At 33.9% G+C, this 19,334-nt stretch overlaps 3 protein-coding genes across 10 annotated transcripts in view; 2 read left to right on the top strand and 1 right to left on the bottom strand.

Moving 5' to 3' along the window:
- LOC113856472 (two pore calcium channel protein 1) overlaps positions 1-10,174 on the top strand; it is a 32,301-nt gene extending 22,127 nt beyond the window's left edge. For 4 of the 8 annotated variants that reach the window (XM_027488299.1, XM_027488297.1, XM_027488296.1 and 1 more), the window contains 8 exons: positions 4,043-4,211; positions 4,339-4,403; positions 4,661-4,751; positions 6,569-6,655; positions 6,972-7,049; positions 8,125-8,162; positions 8,516-8,625; positions 9,524-9,961. In XM_027488299.1, coding sequence (XP_027344100.1) covers positions 4,043-4,211; positions 4,339-4,403; positions 4,661-4,751; positions 6,569-6,655; positions 6,972-7,049; positions 8,125-8,162; positions 8,516-8,609 — 622 coding nt within the window. In that variant the 3' untranslated portion in view covers positions 8,610-8,625; positions 9,524-9,961. Of the gene's footprint in view, positions 1-4,042; positions 4,212-4,338; positions 4,404-4,660; positions 4,752-6,568; positions 6,656-6,971; positions 7,050-8,124; positions 8,163-8,515; positions 8,626-9,117 lie in introns of all 8 variants that reach the window. The other 4 variants (XM_027488292.1, XM_027488291.1, XM_027488294.1 and 1 more) reach the window with 4 other exon arrangements.
- Positions 10,175-12,333: 2,159 nt separating this feature from the next.
- LOC113856340 lies at positions 12,334-13,199 on the top strand. The gene has a single exon (XM_027488126.1). The coding sequence runs from the start codon at positions 12,366-12,368 to the stop codon at positions 13,041-13,043; it is 678 nt and encodes a 225-aa protein (XP_027343927.1). The 5' UTR covers positions 12,334-12,365; the 3' UTR covers positions 13,044-13,199.
- A 219-nt stretch (positions 13,200-13,418) lies between these two features.
- Positions 13,419-18,433, bottom strand: LOC113854933 (mannan endo-1,4-beta-mannosidase 2-like). The gene is made up of 5 exons (XM_027486276.1): positions 17,550-18,433; positions 16,474-16,671; positions 15,072-15,194; positions 14,413-14,624; positions 13,419-14,114 (listed from the first exon to the last, which is right to left on the bottom strand). The coding sequence occupies exons 1-5, from the start codon at positions 17,904-17,906 to the stop codon at positions 13,721-13,723; spliced, it is 1,284 nt and encodes a 427-aa protein (XP_027342077.1). The 5' UTR covers positions 17,907-18,433; the 3' UTR covers positions 13,419-13,720.
- Between the last annotated feature and the right edge of the window lie 901 nt (positions 18,434-19,334).

The following is a 19,334-nucleotide window of genomic DNA, read 5'->3' as shown; positions in this document are numbered from 1 at the left end:
AGTGGCGCAGACCGACAGACAAAACCAGAGAGATCGCAGAGAAAAAATGAAGCACCACGAGGAAGAAGAAGAAGTTGTCGCTTTGGGTTCGCTGGGATTAGCTGGGGTTCGCTGAAGAAAAAAGAGGGATTTAGTATCGGGGGGTTTCTTTTGCGCCTAAATAAAACATTAGGTTGGGCTCGGGTTAAAAAATTGGGTTGGGCTCGGTTATAAAAATTTTGGGTCAAAATCTGCACCGACCCGCAATTTACTGAATCGAAATCAAATCGGGATTTAACCGATTTTACGGTTCAAATCGCGATTTCACTGCGATTCCACTCTCTCCCGATTTTCGCTCCGATTTGCATCGTTTGGCTGACCCAAATCGTAAAATCTTACGATTTTACGATTCAACTCCTGATTTTGACTACCATGCTTACAACCAATAGCTTGTTTGTCCTCGGAAAGAAGAACCAAATCCCAATTAACATTCGTCTCAAGAGCCAACATTTCTTCCTCCATAGCATGTCTCCAATCATCATAACTGAGGGCGTCTGCAAGGGTCTTAGGAACAGAGAGAGAGTCTACACCAGTCATAAAGGATTTAGATGTAGAGGATAAATAGGCTAACGCCATATAAGATGAAATAAGATATGTACAAGATCTTTTACCTTTTCGGATAGCAATAGGAAGGTTAAGGTCAGATATAGAATCTATTGACACTTGAGGAGATAATGGTCGAAGTTGAGTATCATCTTGAATATCATTAGTCACAGGGGACACATCATCTGAAAGCTGTTTTGGCCGGCGAGAATATGTCCACTCAAAGAACTTGAAACTTGTATCAATAAGAGTCAAAGGTGCAACAGGATGTGTAGATTGGACAAGAGTATAAGTCAAGAAGAGTTTATCTACCTCATACATAGACTCAAAAGATGAGGACTTAAAGAATGGAAGTCCTTTAAAGAAAGACAAATCAGAGAAAATAAGATAACAACCAAGATCAGGAGAAAAAAAATGGTAACCTTTTTGTGACCGAGAATAACCCCAAAACACACATTTGAGGGACTTTGGATCAAGTTTAGTTACCTGAGAACGAATATCAAATACAAAACAAGTGCAGCAAAAAACTTTAGGAGGTAAAGAAAAGAGAGATTGTGATGGAAAAAGTATAGAGTGGAGAATCTCACCATGTAACACAGATGATGGCATGCGATTAGTTAAATATGCAGCAGTAAGAACAGTATCAACCTAAAAAGGTTTAAGAACTTTCATTTCAAACAATAAAGCATAGGCTACCTCCATAAGATAACGATTTTTACGTTCAGCTACTCTATTTTGTTGTGGAGTAATAATACAAGAAGACTAATGAAGTATGTCATGTTTATTCATAAAATTAGTGATAGATGCAGACAAATATTCTTTAGCATTATCACTCAAGAATACGCACATAAGTATTAAATTGAGTATTAATTTCAACAGAGAAATTATAAAATATAGAAAAGACTTCAGATCTAGATTTCATAAAAAATAATCATGTTGCATGAGAATAATCATCTACAAAAGTAATACAATATTTAAAACTAGATTCAAAAGTAACTGGGTAAGGGCCCCAAACATCAGAATGAACAATTTCAAATGGGGCATGAGCCCTTTTATTTAAACGAGGTAAATAAACATTACGATGATGTTTAGCAAACTAATCTATATTAGGACATAATTTTTTAAGAACTCTTGAAGGCGGATGACTTAGACAGCAATGAAGTTGGAAAGGAGATATTGTTTCATTCCTAGAGACAATAGAAGCTTGCGGAAGTCCTTTTTCCAATAGATAGAGCCCATTAGATATCCTATCTCTACCAATAATCCTCAGTGTCACTAGATCTTAAAAAATACAAGAATCAAAAAAGAATGTTACTGAGCAATTTAATGATGAAGTGATTTGACTAATGGACAATAAATTTAAGGGGAATTGAGGCAAATATAAAACAGAGGATAAAGGTAAGATTAAAACTGGGGTGGTACATCTGTTGTCCTTAATATGAACAGTAAAACTATCAGCGAGTGTTACAGAAGAATAAGAACTGGGTAGACAAAAGAGGAAAGGATACCTGAATCTCCAGTCATATGATTATTAGCGCCAGAATCAATTAACCAACGCCTGGAAGAAGGGGGAAGACATGCAATAAAATTACCTTTTTGGACCAAAGTGGCTGTAGAAGATGTAGACGGCTGTTGAAAAATCTGAAACTAAGTATACTGAAAAAATTCCTCATCACTCATACGCACAGTACGTCCTTCTTTCTCCTGAGTAGCTGTATCAGGTTGAGAAACCGAGTTAGCGAAGCGAGAATTATCTTGTGAGTGAAAAAACGACTAATTATGCGGAAGATGAGTGCACTGATTCGGATAATGGTCAAATTCTCCACAGTTGTAGCACTATACCATACCACGACCTCCACTACGCCCACGGCCACGACTACCTCTATCACGTCTTCCACCATTATGACCACCACAGTGACCGTATTGGACTGCCACGACTACCTCTATCACGTCTTCCACCATTATGACCACCATAGTGACCGTATTGGACTGTCAAGACAGACTGGTTAGGAGACTCATTTTTTATAGTGCTCTTGAGCTCCTCAAAGGAAGACTGCATAACTGTGGAGAAGACATCAATAAGATTATCAACCTACTTATTTGATAGAATTTGAGACCGAACTAGCTCATATTCTGGATCAAGTCCAGAGAGCCAGCTTAAAGCCATAAGTTTCTTTTGTTGTGCTATCATCTCATCAATAGTTTTGTAGGCTAAAAGAGATTGTATTTTCTCAGTATGCTTCTTAAACTCCAAAAAATAATCCATTAGCTTTCGCTTATTTTGTTTGGGTCGATAAACTTCCTGCATGAGAACATATAACCGATTCAAATTATTAGATTTTTCAAAAATAAATTGCAAAAAATTCCACAACTCCTTCACGGTTTTGCAATGGGTAATCTCAACCAAATACTTTTTGGTCTATCAACAGAGTTTACTAGCAACGCAAGAATCTTTTTGTCGTGTATCTTCCATGTGTCAATATCCTTAGAATTGACAGATGCTGTTTCAGTCAAATGATTATCCTTTCCCATTCCACCTAAGTTAATCTCAACCAAATACTTCCACTCTATATAGTTCGTACCATCTCCATCCAGCTTAACGTCGGTAAGTTTGGATAGAGATACAATCTCTGTAACAGCCCCCTTGTGTTGTGCCTCTTGCACATCCTAGCTATCACGTTCAGACATTGTAACGCTGCACTCAAATTGGAAACGTTGAATTATTGCATATTCTAGTCATTGGAAAAATTTTCCATCCCCACAGCAGCTATGGTTGGGCTTTTCTGAAGCTGCTGTGATGGTGGCGGCAACGGTGGTGACGACCAAGGAAAGAACCTAGAAGGCTCTTGATACCATGTAGAGATTAAGAGAGAAAGAGCATAGAGAGAGAGACAAATTAATGTACTGAAATTGAATACTCTACAATGTGTAGAGACTCTTATATTTATAAGGATACATATGTAACTTTACTGGGTCAAGCCCGTTATTATAATACTAAAATAAACCCTAATCCTAATACGTCTATTCTAACTATTCATAACAGTAATCCTTAGTGCCCAACCTTTATTGTGATCCAATCCATCCTTCATTGCCAAACTTATTTCTTCCTTTGTCTCATTATTGATCCAACTTTACTATTAATTTCCTGTTTGTAGATTGTGATTATAATGATGATTTATGCTTTCCTAAAAGGACAAAAGGCTAGTAATGGTTTGTGTAAATGTAATAGATGCTAATATAAGTATTTTGATGTGCCAGATCAAGTTTCATTTTCAAAGCAAGATGTAGTAGTTCTGGTTAAATCTAGAATGAAAAATAATTGATACAGGACCCATTTACTTTCCTAACATGTCTGAAAGATAGTATATTGATTTGATGATGGGAAATTGTGCCAATAATGTTTTTCCTAACTCAGTAGTATTTATTTGAAGATGCTATTGCTTTTCCTGTCCCCTTACAGGATTCGTTACCTTCTTCTTGCAAGAATGTTGAGATTGATAAGGATCCTAATGTATGTCAAGAGATACCGAGCCTTTGTGGCAACATTCTTGACTCTCATACCAAGTTTGATGCCATACCTTGGAATCATATTTTGTGTCTTGTGTATTTATTGCTCACTTGGTGTACAGGTGAGTGAAATGCTTGTAGTGGTTGGTCATTTTCTACATGGATTTACTAGTTAAAATGATCCTATTATTCTTTCTAATTCTTTTTACGATCATCAAAATTACTTCTCTTTTATCTTTGTACTAGTAGATTTTTGGTGGAATCGTTAATGCTGGAAACCCTGAATTGGAAGGCACAGATCTTGCTGAAAATGAGTATCCTTTGATCATCTATATAACTGCTTATTTAGGAGTGTTGTGATTGGTTTGATCCAGTAATAATTATGTCTATTCAAACCCATACAATTTTCAAGATCATGTAACTTCATTAAGTTCATTGAAATGGCGTTTTTTCTTAGGGTAGGATTTGGTTGACCAACAGGTCTGAATTTAATACTGGCATATATGTAGCATCTGAAATGAAATTATTGCTCGGTAAATGTTCTTGGAGTATCATTCTTGACAGAAAATAGCTATTTGCTCTTCAATTTCAATGATTACCCAAATGGAATGGTGACACTTTTCAATTTTCTGGTCACAGCAACATGGGACGAAGTGATGACAGTATGTGTGCTGTAACCAATTCTTTTAACTTTCTCTGCAATCTTTTGGTTAATGATAATGTAATGAGTTGAATAGTTGTTGCAGGCTTGTCACCATTGTTATGTGTTATATATTTCTATATCCGATAACAATAATTTTTAGATCTATGCCAAATATTTGAATTTAATTTCTCTTTGGATAGATAAAAGTCACTTGAGCAATCCTATGGTCAGCATAGCATGTATAATGATAGAAACTGGAAATCAGACATAGAATTATTGAGTATACTGAGGCACTCTTCTCACCTTCATTGATACTGAAAGAGTTGTCAGTTCAGAGGAGATTTATACAAGGACTACTCTCAGAAGGAAACTTGAGAAAAAAAATAAAAAATTGAGGGGCTACTACCTCCTAGTCTTCCTACTCCATACCTCTCTCTCTCTCTCTCTCTCTTCTTTCAGTCACTCTTTAACCAAATTTCACTCCTTTCTCACTTCTTTCTGCTATGTGGAATTATCTTATTCTTGTAGTGAATATTCTCATCATCTCTGATACTTCTCCTGTGATGGTCTGGTGCAGTGTAGCCCCCATTTTCTCTTTTGGTATACTTTTTTACTAGGAGGTTTAATATATTAAATTGTTATATATCTGCAGACAAAAGTCTTTGATGGGCTATTTGTAAAAGAGCTCAATATATATAGGAAACTTGATGTGATAGCAAAAGTACTTGTGAAGCATGATGCAGTTGCATGCTTGACATGTTTAGAATAGTCTATCTGAATTCATCATTCCAGTTGTTTTTAAGCCATCATTTAACTTAGGTTGCATGACAAACAGACAATGAAGATTATGATTTTGTCACCAGAACACAATTGCAGTAAAATATATCTGACTTGTTGTAGTGAAAGTAGTTAACAATGAATGAACATTATAATTTGATGGTACTCAGATTATGTTTTTATTTTTGAATAATGACAAAAGTAAGAGGAGTATTCATATGAAGTATCCCAGAATGTTTGAGACTTTCAGAGGAAGTTTCAAGTGACCAACCTCTCCCTGTTGAAATAAGGGAGATAGTGTTTTGTTCTAAGGTTCTAAGGTTTCTTATAAACAAATTAAACTGATATAAGCTGAACTAGAAAAGTTTAATATATAAGTTTCTTCTATGCAACATACGCTGGACCTTTTTTATAGCTTGAAACGATGATATGGTCTCAGTGTATCTGCTGTTAGTTCCCTCTTATTGGCTGTGATTGGTCTCCCAATTTGGAGTGTTCAATTGATGGGCAGGTCCCATCTTTGTTACACTTGGAGCAAAGTCTTTTGCCGTGGTGTTAGTAAAATGAGTTAAATATATTTTTAGTCCTCACATTTTATCGAATTTTGGTTTTGAGTCCCTTGAAACAATTTTTTTTGTTTTAGTCCTACATTTTTTTAAAAAAAATTGTTTTTAGTCCCTAATGCTGATTTGGTCCATTGAAATACTGTCACGTATCAGTTTTAGTGTTGACCACGTTAGTGTTAAGGACTACAAACAATTTTTTTAAAAAAAGTATGGACTTAAAAAAAAATCATTTGAAGGGACTAAAACAAAAAATTCAGTAAAATGTAACGACCAAAATCATATTTAAGCATATTGAAATTAACAAAATTGCATCTACAATATGCATAAAGTACTAGCTGCATATGAGAAATGTCAAATTATAGGACTTTTTTTTTTCACATCCATTAGTGATCATGATAAATTGTTATACCTACTCTTCATCTATGCTTATGCTATTGTCAAAATATGACGTCAATATGCACTTACAGCATAGGTTTTGTGGTTTCTATTTCAGAGCTACAAGGAATTAACTGGGACTTCTTGGACCTATTTGTACTTCATTAGCTTCTACTTAATTACTGTTTTGCTGCTTTTGAATTTGGTATGGTATAATTTTTTCTGATAATTACTTTAATTCCATTGGCATTGTTGTTGGATATAAATTATATTTCAGGAATGAAAACAATGGAAAGTCACAATATTTCTCATACGGACATGCACACAAACTAAATCTTTACAACTAAATACAAGTTCCATATTTATTTAATAGAAAACAGAGTTATAAGAAATCATGTTAATACTTTTATGACCAATCAAAGAGAATGAAATTTATACCATTGCCTAAATTGTACTGTCTTAGTCTTAACACATTGTTTATGTTTGGTAAGTTAGAAATGACTGTCTTTCCTGTGTTTCAGGTTATTGCTTTTGTCCTGGAGGCATTCTTCGCAGAAATGGAGCTTGAGTCGTCTGAAACTTGTGCAGGAAATGACAAGGTTTGAATTTAATTTTGAACAAGAACCAAAAGCAATTCAAGTTGCTGTGTCTGTCATGCAGCTGTGTTCAATAATTGATTAATAAATGCTGTGTCAATCAGTTGGAAAATAAAATTTTTCAAATTGCACCAAATTTGTATAGTGATTCATATTCAATTAGTAGAGACAAATAATGTCACTAACATTGTTTTAAATCAGTGGAAAATACTCCTGTAAAATAGAAAATTTATTTATCATTGTTGGTTGTGACCATGAAAATTTCAATACTTGTGAGTAATGGTAGTACTTAAACATGCTCACAGACTCATTGTCAACTACATGATAACAAACTGAGCTCACTGCAACTTTTCTGAATAGCTGTAACTATCCACACGCTTCATTGTATGCAACAATTATTATCCTATTATCAATGGATCTGTGTGAGAGAAGTTTTATTAAATTTTACTGGTAATGGGTATCGTTGAAATTAATTTGAACCTGGAATAATTTTCCCCTTACTTGGAAGCTGCTTATTGCTTGATTCTAAAGTAAAATTCCACATTTCAAACTTTCAGTGCTCCAAAGATAATTTTGTACAGTCTCTTATTCAATGTGAAAGTTACTTTTTGATTTGTACATGATCTGTTTCTGATGGGAACTGAGATAAAGGCGCGTTAGGAAAGACTTATCAATGCATTGGAGGCAATTTTTATTCGGATTATATGTGATTGAAAATAACTAATCCTGGATTAATAACTCCGTATTAGGAGCTGCATGGTGGCTGATATTCATAGTAAACAACTGATGGCAGTAATGTATTAGAATTATATCTGATAGAAGGGTGAGGCAAGTGTGTTGTTATTTGCAGTTTGTGGGCAGAGAATACTCTGTAGGAGACTTTCATCTTTTGGACACCAAGTGCATTACTGTATTATGTGTGATTTCTGGGTTCAGTATTATATTTTATTAGTTAATTGGTGTTCCGTTAGTTTTTGATCGTTGTTAATGCCATTAGTACACAATACATTACAGATTGAAAAGTTTACATGTGTAGCTTTAACAAGATGTTTTAACCGTATTTTCCATCTATATGTAGGAAGTTGAAGGAGATAAATATCGAAGGAGATCTATTGGGTATGTATAGCTGGCAATAGTTCTGTTGATGCCAACATTTATGTGTTTCTTCAGGCACACAATAATTTGCTTATGTTATACTTATCAAAGACCAACTCATCCTAAAAAGCTTCTAGTTGTTAGGTGAAGGCGCATGAATAGTTTTATGTCCTTAACATACCGTCTCAAACAAAAGCCATTTGGCTATTATACCTTACGCTGAAATTTAATTTAATTTGAAACGGTAATGATTGAATTCCTGGCCAAATCACGCTCTAATACCCTGTGAAAGATCAATTCAATCTAGAAGCTTATATTAGTAAAAGGCATATTGATGGTGGTCTTATACTTCTAACAATATTGGTTTGCTGCAGCACAAAAACCCGAAGCCAGAGGGTGGATGCTCTTCTTCATCATATGTTGAGTGCTGAGTTGTGTCAAACACAGCCTTCCGACACGCAGACCTGAAAAAATCTTTTCCCAGGTAAAACGGTTAAATTTCACAAATGCTTATAGACTTAATATTTCCGTTACTAGAAACATAATCCATTTTTAGCCTCAAGTAGATTATCTTCCAACTGAATGTGATTAATTAGGCCTTCTGTTTTGATTCTTTTAGCAGGATTCCTCATCCTCAATTTCTGTTTTGGTTCTTCTAGTTAGTTTTATATTAGGTTTATTTTAATGTCTCTGTAAGATTATATTCTCCTTTCTTGGTTTCTCTTTTTGATAAAATTTCTTGTTTTAATAAGCTGAAATACAATTATTGCAATGGAAAATTATAAATAGTATGAGACAAATGAAAGCAGTTACAATTATTAGCACCCTTGATTCCTGCCAAGTTTTTAGCTTTTTCTTTAAAAAAATTAATTATTCCACTAATCAAATGAATTCATATGGTTTCGTACTCAATTCCTATGTAATTATTCCTACTGTATAGCAGGTCTCCACTGTAATATGCCTTCGTACTGTATAGCAGGTCTCTACTGTAATAAGCATGGAGTTTACAAAACCTATTCGCCATGGTGCAATTAGAATGGTTGGATTCCATGTGTGCTGCTTTGCGAGTGTGATTTAATTAAATGGAATCTAAAGTTGACCTTGACCGTGTCCTTCATGCTTGGGAAAAAAACAGTTACGAAGTAAAATAAATAAGGAAGAATAAGAAATACATGTTATTTTAAAATCGCAACAACCCTTTGTTACTGATGACTGTTTAGTAATTATTAATTTGTACTGCATGTGCAACTTCTACCGTGTTCATTGAAAAGGACAATGTGAATCTGTGATTTTGTTTAGCTTCCTAGTATTAATTCAGGTTTTAGACCAGTGCCTATGCAGTAGCTTATATAAACGTGAATCTGTACCTTTTGTTGTTACAGGATGCACAAAATGTCCCACTTCATTCTGTAAAGTTTATTCCTAACTTTTGTATGGTATATATTATGTGTTGCTAAGCTATTGGATGGACCGAAGCACGGAACGAGATCGAAAGAAATGCGAACGCAACAGTAATTTGCAGGTTAGGTCAAACGCGATTTTTCCGCATTTGTGGTTGTGGAAAACGCTCGTGACCAATTTGTGATGAGCTTGTGCTGCTGGCTTTTTTTTTTTTTTTTTTTGTGTGTGTTAAAGATGACCTTGTGCTTGAATGGGGTTATATCATGAAGAAGTCGCCTAGTAGGATGCTATATTCCACCGGGTTACTAGATATCTGCCTTATTAGTCTGTGTGTTTTGATGGCAACCTTTTATTTATTTATTGTAATCATGCCTGGGTTTAATTTTTGTATTTATACTATCAAAGCAGCTGTTTGTTACTATCTTTCGCTCTATTAATGTAGTTGTTTGGTTTAACCGTTCAAGGGAATATGTGCTCAACAAAAGGGCAGAATAGAATTAGAGCTTTAGTATGGTTCTGGACATCAGAAAAGAAAAATATCTTTAATTTAATATAGTGTATTACGATTTAAAATTCGATATTTGTATTTAAAAGGAATATCAATTATGAATAAAAATCAATAAATGTTCAATGTAAGAAAAACTGTGTTATTTAGTGAGGATGAATATAACTTTTAAAAAGGTTCTTACTTACGAGTAATTATTCAGATTCTAATATAAGAATTCATTAAATTTGCTGAGATTTAAAAATAGAGGCTTAATTGACTTGAAAAGAAATTTAGAAACCTGTTAGATTTGTATAAATGTTTTTTTTTTATATTTTGTCTCTATTTATAAATACAAAATTGTCACCTTAATTTTATTTTATAATTTTAGTATTTCCTATACAAATTTTTAAAAACAACAAAAAATGAAAACAGAAAACATTTCTAACCATTTCATAAAATAACAGACAACCTAAATTAAATATTATAATTAAATAAAAATCATTAGAACCAAATGCTGAGCGCATCATAGATAGAGATGCCTTGTGTTTAGAATTGGGAAGGATCGACCACTTTATTAAGCGGGGTATTTTTTATTTTAATTTTTTTTGCTACTAAGAAGGGTATTTTTTTTTTAATTTTCATAGATTCGTAAGTTTAATGACACTTATAAACATTGAGAGTATTACAATAATGTACAATATACTGTTAAAAGCCAACTACAAATTTTCAATATTAAACAGTAAACACAATTTAGCATTCCTTTAAACCATATATGCAATAAAATTTAAAGGGACTACCGTTTTTTTATGCAAAAATAAAAGAAAAAGAAAACAAACCACAACAAATCATAAGGTTGTATAACCACAATACCAGGTCAAGGACCATCCCTACTAAAGCCCAAGCCATTATGTAAGGCCTAACGGAAGTTTTTGTACAATAACATAAAGTCGTTTTTGGTTTTTTCCGTCGATAAAAAAGAAAAAACATTTTGACGCATAGATTTGAGCTGAGTGCAAAACAACAGGAAAGGTCAAGAAGGAGAGAGGATCAAAAGGAAGGTTAGCAACTAGCGCCTATTAATATATTATATTTGAAATTCTGATGACAAGCACTTAGAAGGAATATACAGCATGCATTAGTGAACCAAAAAAAATTAATTAGGGAATAACATGGTAAAATATCTTAATGAAAAATTAGCATGACACAAAGGCTTCACCATAATGGATCACTTGCCGAACACAGGAATTACTTATGCTACTACTTAACAATTTGAACTAGAAAATCAGTAGAAACTAGAAAGTTTAAGAAGTAATTCCCTTTGTTTCATAAATTTTATACTTAGGGTATTATCTAACTAATCGCCAACATAAACTTTTTTACAGTAATAGTATATTATTATTTTTTATTTAAGACAAATAGACCCGCAAGCTTAGCAGCAATAACGGCCCCCAAACGAAACAAGATAGTTTCAAAATTTAGACAGCTATATGTTTGTGATAAATTATTTAATGAGAGGGTATTTTATATTTTTTTATATGTATTATAATTATGATCGTTAATTTTATATTAATAAACAGGGAAATTAGTAATTTATTTTAAAAAATTTAAATACCCTTAATTTATAAGATAGTAAAAGAATAATACCAAAGATTTAAAATAACTTATCAAATTTAAGAGTACTGTAACAAGTTAAGAGCATGTTTGATTTTTATTTTAAAATAGTTTTTTGTTTTTGAAAATTAATTTCAGTATAAATTTGTATTAAAATTAATTTTTAAAAATAGAAAACTGTTTTAAAAATAAAAATTAAACATATCCTAAATATTTAAAAATTACCTTTTGAACTACTTGTGCCATTTTTCTCATTACTTCCAAGATTTGATAATGTACTAAAAATGTCTTCATAAATTAATTTTTTGAAGTGTGTTTAATATATTTTAAAATTAAATTTTCGAAAGTGATGTAATAAAAATGGCGCAATTAATAAAAAAAAATAGTAAAAACAATTTCCCCATAATATCTCGTGCCGGATTATTATTTGAGACAAATGGACCTGATGAGTTTACTTTTTCTTTTTTGTGTGGGTGAGACCTTTTGGTCTCAACCTGAATGCTTCTCAATGTAAGGGCTAGTCTAGATAAAAACAAAATGTAAAAGCTAGCAAACAAAAAGCCCAAGCCCACAACGAAAAGGCGCCAAAATTTCACAGCCCCAATTGGAGCGCCAACTAGTCCCGCCATGTTTTCTTAGCTTTGTGATTCCTATTTAACAAACACAATCAGCATTAATCCCAACTCGTCCCATCTCATATTCACTCTTTTACCATTTCACTCACAATGGTTGTCTCTCTTGGCCCCGGCAAGTTCTACGGCACCAGCCTCCCTCGCCCTCGGATCTACGCCGACGTCAAGTTCAACGACCACCGCGTCGATCCTCCAGTTTCCGTCACCGACCCACTAATGTCTTGGGCCCAAGAAGCCCACTGGTCCATGGGCGGCCTCAGCTTCAAGCGCCTCCGCCTCCAAGGCAAAATTGAAGGCAACGTTGACAGGCTCCGATCCCAGCGCGAAAAACTCTCCAAGACCCAGGCCCAAAGCCCACTCCCCCCGGCCCACTCGGATCTCCGCGGCTCTAAAAGAACAGCCTCACCTTCGCCACCACCTGCTCCGGTTGCGACGAAGCGGCGAAGGCGGTTGATGGCTCTGATCGAGCAAGACGAGGAGAAAGAGGAAGAACAGGTTAAGGTTGTGAGTGGCGGTGTTCGGAGGAGGCGCTTGGTGAAGAAGCTTGGCGATGATTTTGACAGAGTCGCTTCTTTGGAGAACGAGGTTTCTGACACGACGTCGTTGAGGGCTCGGAGCCCAAAATCGGTTCAAGACGGTGAAGCTGCAAAGGTTGTTGAAGAGGCGGTGAAATCAAACCCTAAAGGAAACAAGAGTGAAGCTGAGAAAAGCCCTGTTTCTGTCAATGGGGTTAGAACTTCACCCAGATTCGCTAAGCGTCGTTCCAATTAGCCATTCCAAAGTCTTTTTTTCTTTTTAATTTTTCATTTTAGGGTTTTGGACGCTACCTTTATTTGTGAACAAGAAAGAGGGAACTTGTTTTCTTCTGCTGCGCATGTACATATCATTTTGTTTCCCGTTGATATAATTATTATGGTATATGCTGTTGTTTTTATAAATTTTACAATTGCACTTCATTTTATTTTAGTCTCTGAAAAATTTTGAATTACTCTAGTTTTTGTGCTTGTTGGTCTAAATTGAGTATTCAATTATTATAATTGGGTTATGTGCACTTCCAAATGTGCATGCTTAGGTGCAGAAACATTCAGTGAGACACATGAATGAAATCAAATGACTAATGTATGTGCAATGATTAGATGATTCTCCACATACAACCAGCAGAGCAAATTGGACTTGATAATGTAATTTCAATTACACATCATAGAAAGTTGTTCCTTCATTTACATAGGTTTCATTGAAGATTTTGTTTATCAGTATGACAATTTAAATATACTTTGTTATATAAGAATCTCTAATCCATGCTACCACATTGTATACTCAACTAATCACTCCACTCCAATATTTGGTGATGAAAAGTTGAAACCAGAAGGTATTGTACAAGAACCAGCCATTAAATGCCCAACAAATAACCATATCTTATCCATATTTCTATTCCACCTTTTCTTTTGTTAACAATGTTCTTTGAAACTTAAATCTTGTTGAGTCCATCCCTTGGCATTGGCCAATCTGCATGATTGTTCAATAAATACAGAAGGGGTTGACGAACTTTCCCATGGGACCATCCCATATTCATCAGAAAACTCCTTCATTCCCCCAACTAAGAATTGCCAAACTAAAGCACCTGCTCCAGACCTGTTTTTTTTAGCAGATTTATAAATTATATCTAAAACAGTTCTATGCATTTTTTCTCGGTCAGACAATGAAAAATTCTGATTCTTTTCTGATAATCCATATTCAGAGAACAAGACAGGTTTCTTCAATACTTTGTCGCCATCTTCAATGTGGGAATGCATCCACTTGGACACAAATTTCAGTTGATCTTCAAATCCTTGGTCATGAAACCTATGAAAAAAAATTAAATAATTAAGGACAGTGCAAAAGAACAAGCTATATGAATTCATCACGAGCAAATTTTGTATGTGTAGTTCTAATTACAATTAGAAGACAGATTTTATAGGGCATATTGCAAATTTCTAAAGAACTTTAGTTGCAATTGTTGATCACTTAAACAGGAAAATCTCTTTAGATAACCTCGAAACCTTCCTTCTGCAGGTTGCACTCATGTAACACTTCCTTAGCTCCTCTTTCTTATGAGTTAATAAGCAAACCCAAACTAAAGGCATAGAAAAAGGAGACTTACCAATGGTCAGGATAGATATGAACAGAGGCAAAATCGATATTTGATAGTTTGGAGTTCCGAATAAAATCAGACCCAAGTCTGGATGCCCAAAGCTCAGGGTTGACAGTTGAACTTTTTGGATCATTAGGACCATAAAAACCTTCGAGCCCCACAGTCAACAGATGGTTCTTGTCAATCAATTTGACAAAAGTTGACATTTCTTGTATCCATCCCTGCAATTCTAATGCAATTAAGTAACACGTATACTTAGACATCTAAATCAAATGAAATGAACATGCGCTTATCCCTTTTTTCTATGTAACTAGGAGGACCAAGCCATGCAATCAGCCTCTTGCAATGCAAGATAAGGCTACCTCTAGTAGATCCATAATAGGCCAGACTCCACGATAGCAGGAGATTTAAGCACTAAGTTATCCATTTTTCTTTTCTATGAGTTTACATGAAACAGAAAAGCAAATGTTTTGTTACATTTTTAGTGAGGTAGACGGTTTCAAATTTTTCTTTTCTTTTTCTTTTATATGTTTCCCAATAGGGAATTAAAAATTAGAGCGTCACAATGAGTATAAAACAATGGTCAAATTTTGCGTATTTCCTTCGTATCAAATTCAACCGTTATTGTAAATTTTGAAATATTGATTTGATACTGGTAAAGGACTTACTTGGAGTGTGTCACCTGAAGGATCAGACATGCAACGAGGTTCATTAATCAATTCCCAAGCAAAAATGGTGGGGTCATTTCTATATTCAATTCCGTTGAAAGTATTTTTCCTTGTCAAGACAGTCTGCAGAAAAATTCAAAGAAAATTATTAATTTATCTAATAAAAGTTTCAAGGATTTTAAACATGCAGGTAAAATTGAAATGCTCAGTACAGAAAATAAATGCTAGTCATACAGTTTAGCAGGTAAAGGAAGAGGTAGTTTTGTTCCAGGGAAGCAGGAGATACAAGTTTCACATGAAGTCATGGATCTTGGGCTAGAGAAGTTTCGAATTTGGCATACATAAGGAAACAAAAAGCAATGAGACCAAAAACAAACGGAAAGCAGAGGGCATCCAATGAAGCCTGAGAAATATGGTTATTTCTTTATTTGTCATATTTAAAAAAGTAAAAAAAGTTGTGCCTTTATAGGGTGTAAAAATCAGACATTTAATTAGTACAATGGCGCAACATTACTTCAATAAAATAGGAATAGCATCAGCAGTGTTAGCTTCCAAATGCTTGTCAACATGATTCAATTTTCAGAAAAAGTGGATTAGGAATGCCACTCAAATGTCAAATACAATGTCTGGCCAGCAGATACAACTATGAAAACTGTCAAGAACCAACTATCCCAAAAGTTTAAGCTGTTAGGCACAAATGCTTTTATTACTTTCATATTATATTTTGGACATATTCCCTCCCGCAGGCTCTCTTTCTCTCCCTTTGTTTGATACCATGTCATGAACTAACAATTCCAAAAGCTTCAACTGTTCGGTGAAGAGACACAAATAGTTTTATTACATTATATTATATTTATATCAAGAATTACTTGTCTAGAGGAGTGTCTATTGACACTTCTTTCCTAATAATTTTGATCTAAAAGATTATTTTTCTTCTTTGTCAATCAAACTAACAATTAATAAAAATTTATTAATTTGTTTAATAACAGTGGCAATAGACACTCTCTTTGTCTACCTGTATATAATTCTTAAAGACACGAATCATAGAAAACTAAGAAAATTTAGGCCTAGTAAGTTTAGGAATCGTTTGAAAAGTATTATCAATAAGGTTGCCAGCCGACAATTAAAGGTCTTCGCTTATGCCAAAAGATGTCAAGGAAATGAGTATGTGTATGTTTTCATTTTTAAAAAGAATTTTTTCTTTTTAAAAATAAAAATAAACATGCTCTTAGTTGTTGCTGTGTGCATAAGTTGTTTGACATTTTTGTTTATAGAATAAGCTGTTATATATATATATATATATATATATATATATATATATATATATATAAGAGTGCCTCTCCAACATAGACAAAAGATGCAGTGGAAAAAGAAAAGAAAAGAAAAGATAGACATGTCATACCTTGATGTAATTCTTGAAATAACTACGGATAGATGGATCAAAGAAGAAAGAATCGTTGGACGAGCTTAACCCTACCCCTTCTTGCCATGCCCACTTGACATACTGACTCTTCCCACCATATGCTTGCAAGTTATTCACTAAGCTGAGGAGGAGCTTAATTCCATGTTGCCTGGCTTCTGCTATGACATAATCCAAGGCCTATCACCAGTCACCCACAAATCCTCAGCATCATTTTCATTCATAAACAATAAACAACTTACTTACCACATGAGCCAAAAAAATCACAAGTAATGAGATAAAGGGAAGATTCAGTAAAACATACATCTCCAAGGCAACCATCATATAATTTTAAAAGATTGTATTGATTTGCAAAATAAAAAGTTTCAATTTTGACATGTCTCTCATAAATTGATTTTTGTCAGAAGTCAGAAACACCTTGCGATTAGTTGATCAAGGACTGCAAAAGAGGAAGACAAGTCCAACATATTTCCAGTTGAATCATTTAGCTAATGAACAAATTTTTAGCAGCATAAGAAAAACGATGATCATCCAATTGATTCTACTTAGATCCTGACCACACACAGAAAGATAGCATGCCATTTTTTTTATGTATCCTATCACTTCCTTGGAAAACTGGTATCTCCATTAACTAAGCAATAATATTCAGCTCTAAGGACAGAAGTATATCCTATTTTACAACAATCACAACCCTAGATAAGTCCTTCCACAAACGCTACATAGTACGGTCAATGATACAATTACAACCACGCGCCAATGCCCAGTTTTGCTAACACCAACAAATACACTCACAAACAGTCAAACACAATTTCAGGAAAAAGAGAACAAAAACGGAGAAGGCAATAAAAAAATCAAGGAAAAGAAAAGCCCAAAAAACATAAAACAATAAACAATTCACCATATCACCACTCCACACGCGCACACCTAAAACATTAAACTAATTTATGTCGGTATCCGACATGTAACTCAAAAAAAAGGCACACAAAGACACAATCAGCAAATTTCTAGGAGTAACATGTTACAAAACCACAAAGATCATAAGCTGCATACAATACTACCTTGAAAGCTTGTTCATCAAAGCGACCAGGCGAAGTTTGAAGGGCATTGTAGTCACCATCATTGAAGGCCCAAGTTCTACAAACAGTGAGACCCATCTTAGCTCCGGTTTTCATCATTTCACGAACCTTGGATCTCGAATAAACATCCACGGATTGGACCATTAACCAGTAAGAGTTCCACCCATTTACGTAGAATGCTTTTCCTTCCAACATAAACTGCGTCCCGTTTCTCTCCACAAAACCCAATTCTGGTCCTTCATCAAAACTGAACCTTAAGCCTCCGAAAGACATGTAAATGAAAACCACAAACGAAGCAAAACCCAGAATGGGATAAAAGATTCCATTCCCTGCCACCATTATTTTGGGGGAGAAATTCAACAAATTGGGGAGGTTCCCTAGTACCCTTTTGGCCCTTTGATCAAAAAGGTCACTAATTTAGTGACACTTGATGAAGATTGCTGAACCTCACACCCAGAATTGAGTTTGATTGTTCTTCGCACCCCAAATGGTTAAACTGTCTAGATCTCTCTCTTAGAACTGACAACAGTGTGAATGGACTTGAAAGGTATAAACTTAAAGTCTCCAAAAAACCTTAGTGAACCCAAAAGGAATGCATAAGGAAATTTTGGTGGGTTTTTTAAGTTGCTGTAATTAGGGAATTTATAGGGTGAGCCTAAGCAGAAGATAACTACTGTGCATGAAATGATGAATTGTTATGGTTATGGTCGCAGTTCAACCCCATAGAAGGCAAGACAATGAAAGAGAATCACATGTTTATCTTCTTTGAAATAGTCCAAATTTACAGAGATGATTGAAGTGAGTGTGCGGTGAAATGTTTGAACTGAGTTAAGGAACATGTAATGTCTCACTGTTCTTCTCCCTTTATTCGGTATCAGTAACATCCTAAGGACAAACAGCATTCAATGTCATGTAACGCTGAAGCATTTACCATATCATTATTAGCAGTCAATAAAATAAACTCAGCAGATTAAAATATTAAAATAATATCAATTCTCATTGCTCCCTTGTGATTACTAATCTTTTTTGGTTCCGAGATTCCTCAGTGTATTAATTGCGCCTTAATTCTCCATTAATGTGATGGTTCTAAGCTTCTTTAACGTATTCCACTAATTATATTTGAATTTAATTTTTTGTAATATTTACACATTTAATCATTTTTTCATATAAAAATATATATTTAAAAAGTAGGAGTATGTATTGCTACTCTATTTAAATAATTTTGGTCTAAAATATTTCTACCATTAATATGATCATAAAAGGAAAAATAAAATTTAAATAAAATTTACATAAATAAAAGTGATAATAAATATTTAAAATTCACAATAGACACAATTTTTAAATGCTTGCTTTAGATCTATGAATAGTGTTAAGAATTTATTATTTTATGGGCTAAATTTTATTAAAGATTGTAAAAATATAAGCAAGAATTACTAGATAAATGTATATAATTTTTAATAAATTTTAATTTATAATAAAATATGTTTAAATAAAGTGTTACTAAATATTTTTTAGATTCACAAAGTTTAGGGTGTGAATACTAACTCAAAAAAAGTATGTTTATTCACACCTTCAGTTTTTAATTTTTATTTAGTGTTTAATCATGTTTCCTTTTACACAAATTTTAAAATCATTAAATTTGCTCATTTAATATCTTGGCAGGACTATTGCCTATTAACATGGGCAGAGAGTCTTAATATATGTAAATTAATATTTTTGAGACTCAGATTTTTCACACTTCTATAGTTATTTACAGTTCCTTTTAAT

The sequence above is a fragment of the Abrus precatorius genome, unplaced genomic scaffold (genome assembly GCF_003935025.1).
Source record: "Abrus precatorius isolate BTA unplaced genomic scaffold, Abrus_2018 Scaffold11, whole genome shotgun sequence".
NCBI lineage: Eukaryota > Viridiplantae > Streptophyta > Magnoliopsida > Fabales > Fabaceae > Abrus > Abrus precatorius.
Note: the sequence above shows the minus strand (reverse complement) of the source record. Positions and strands in the feature narration are given on the sequence as shown.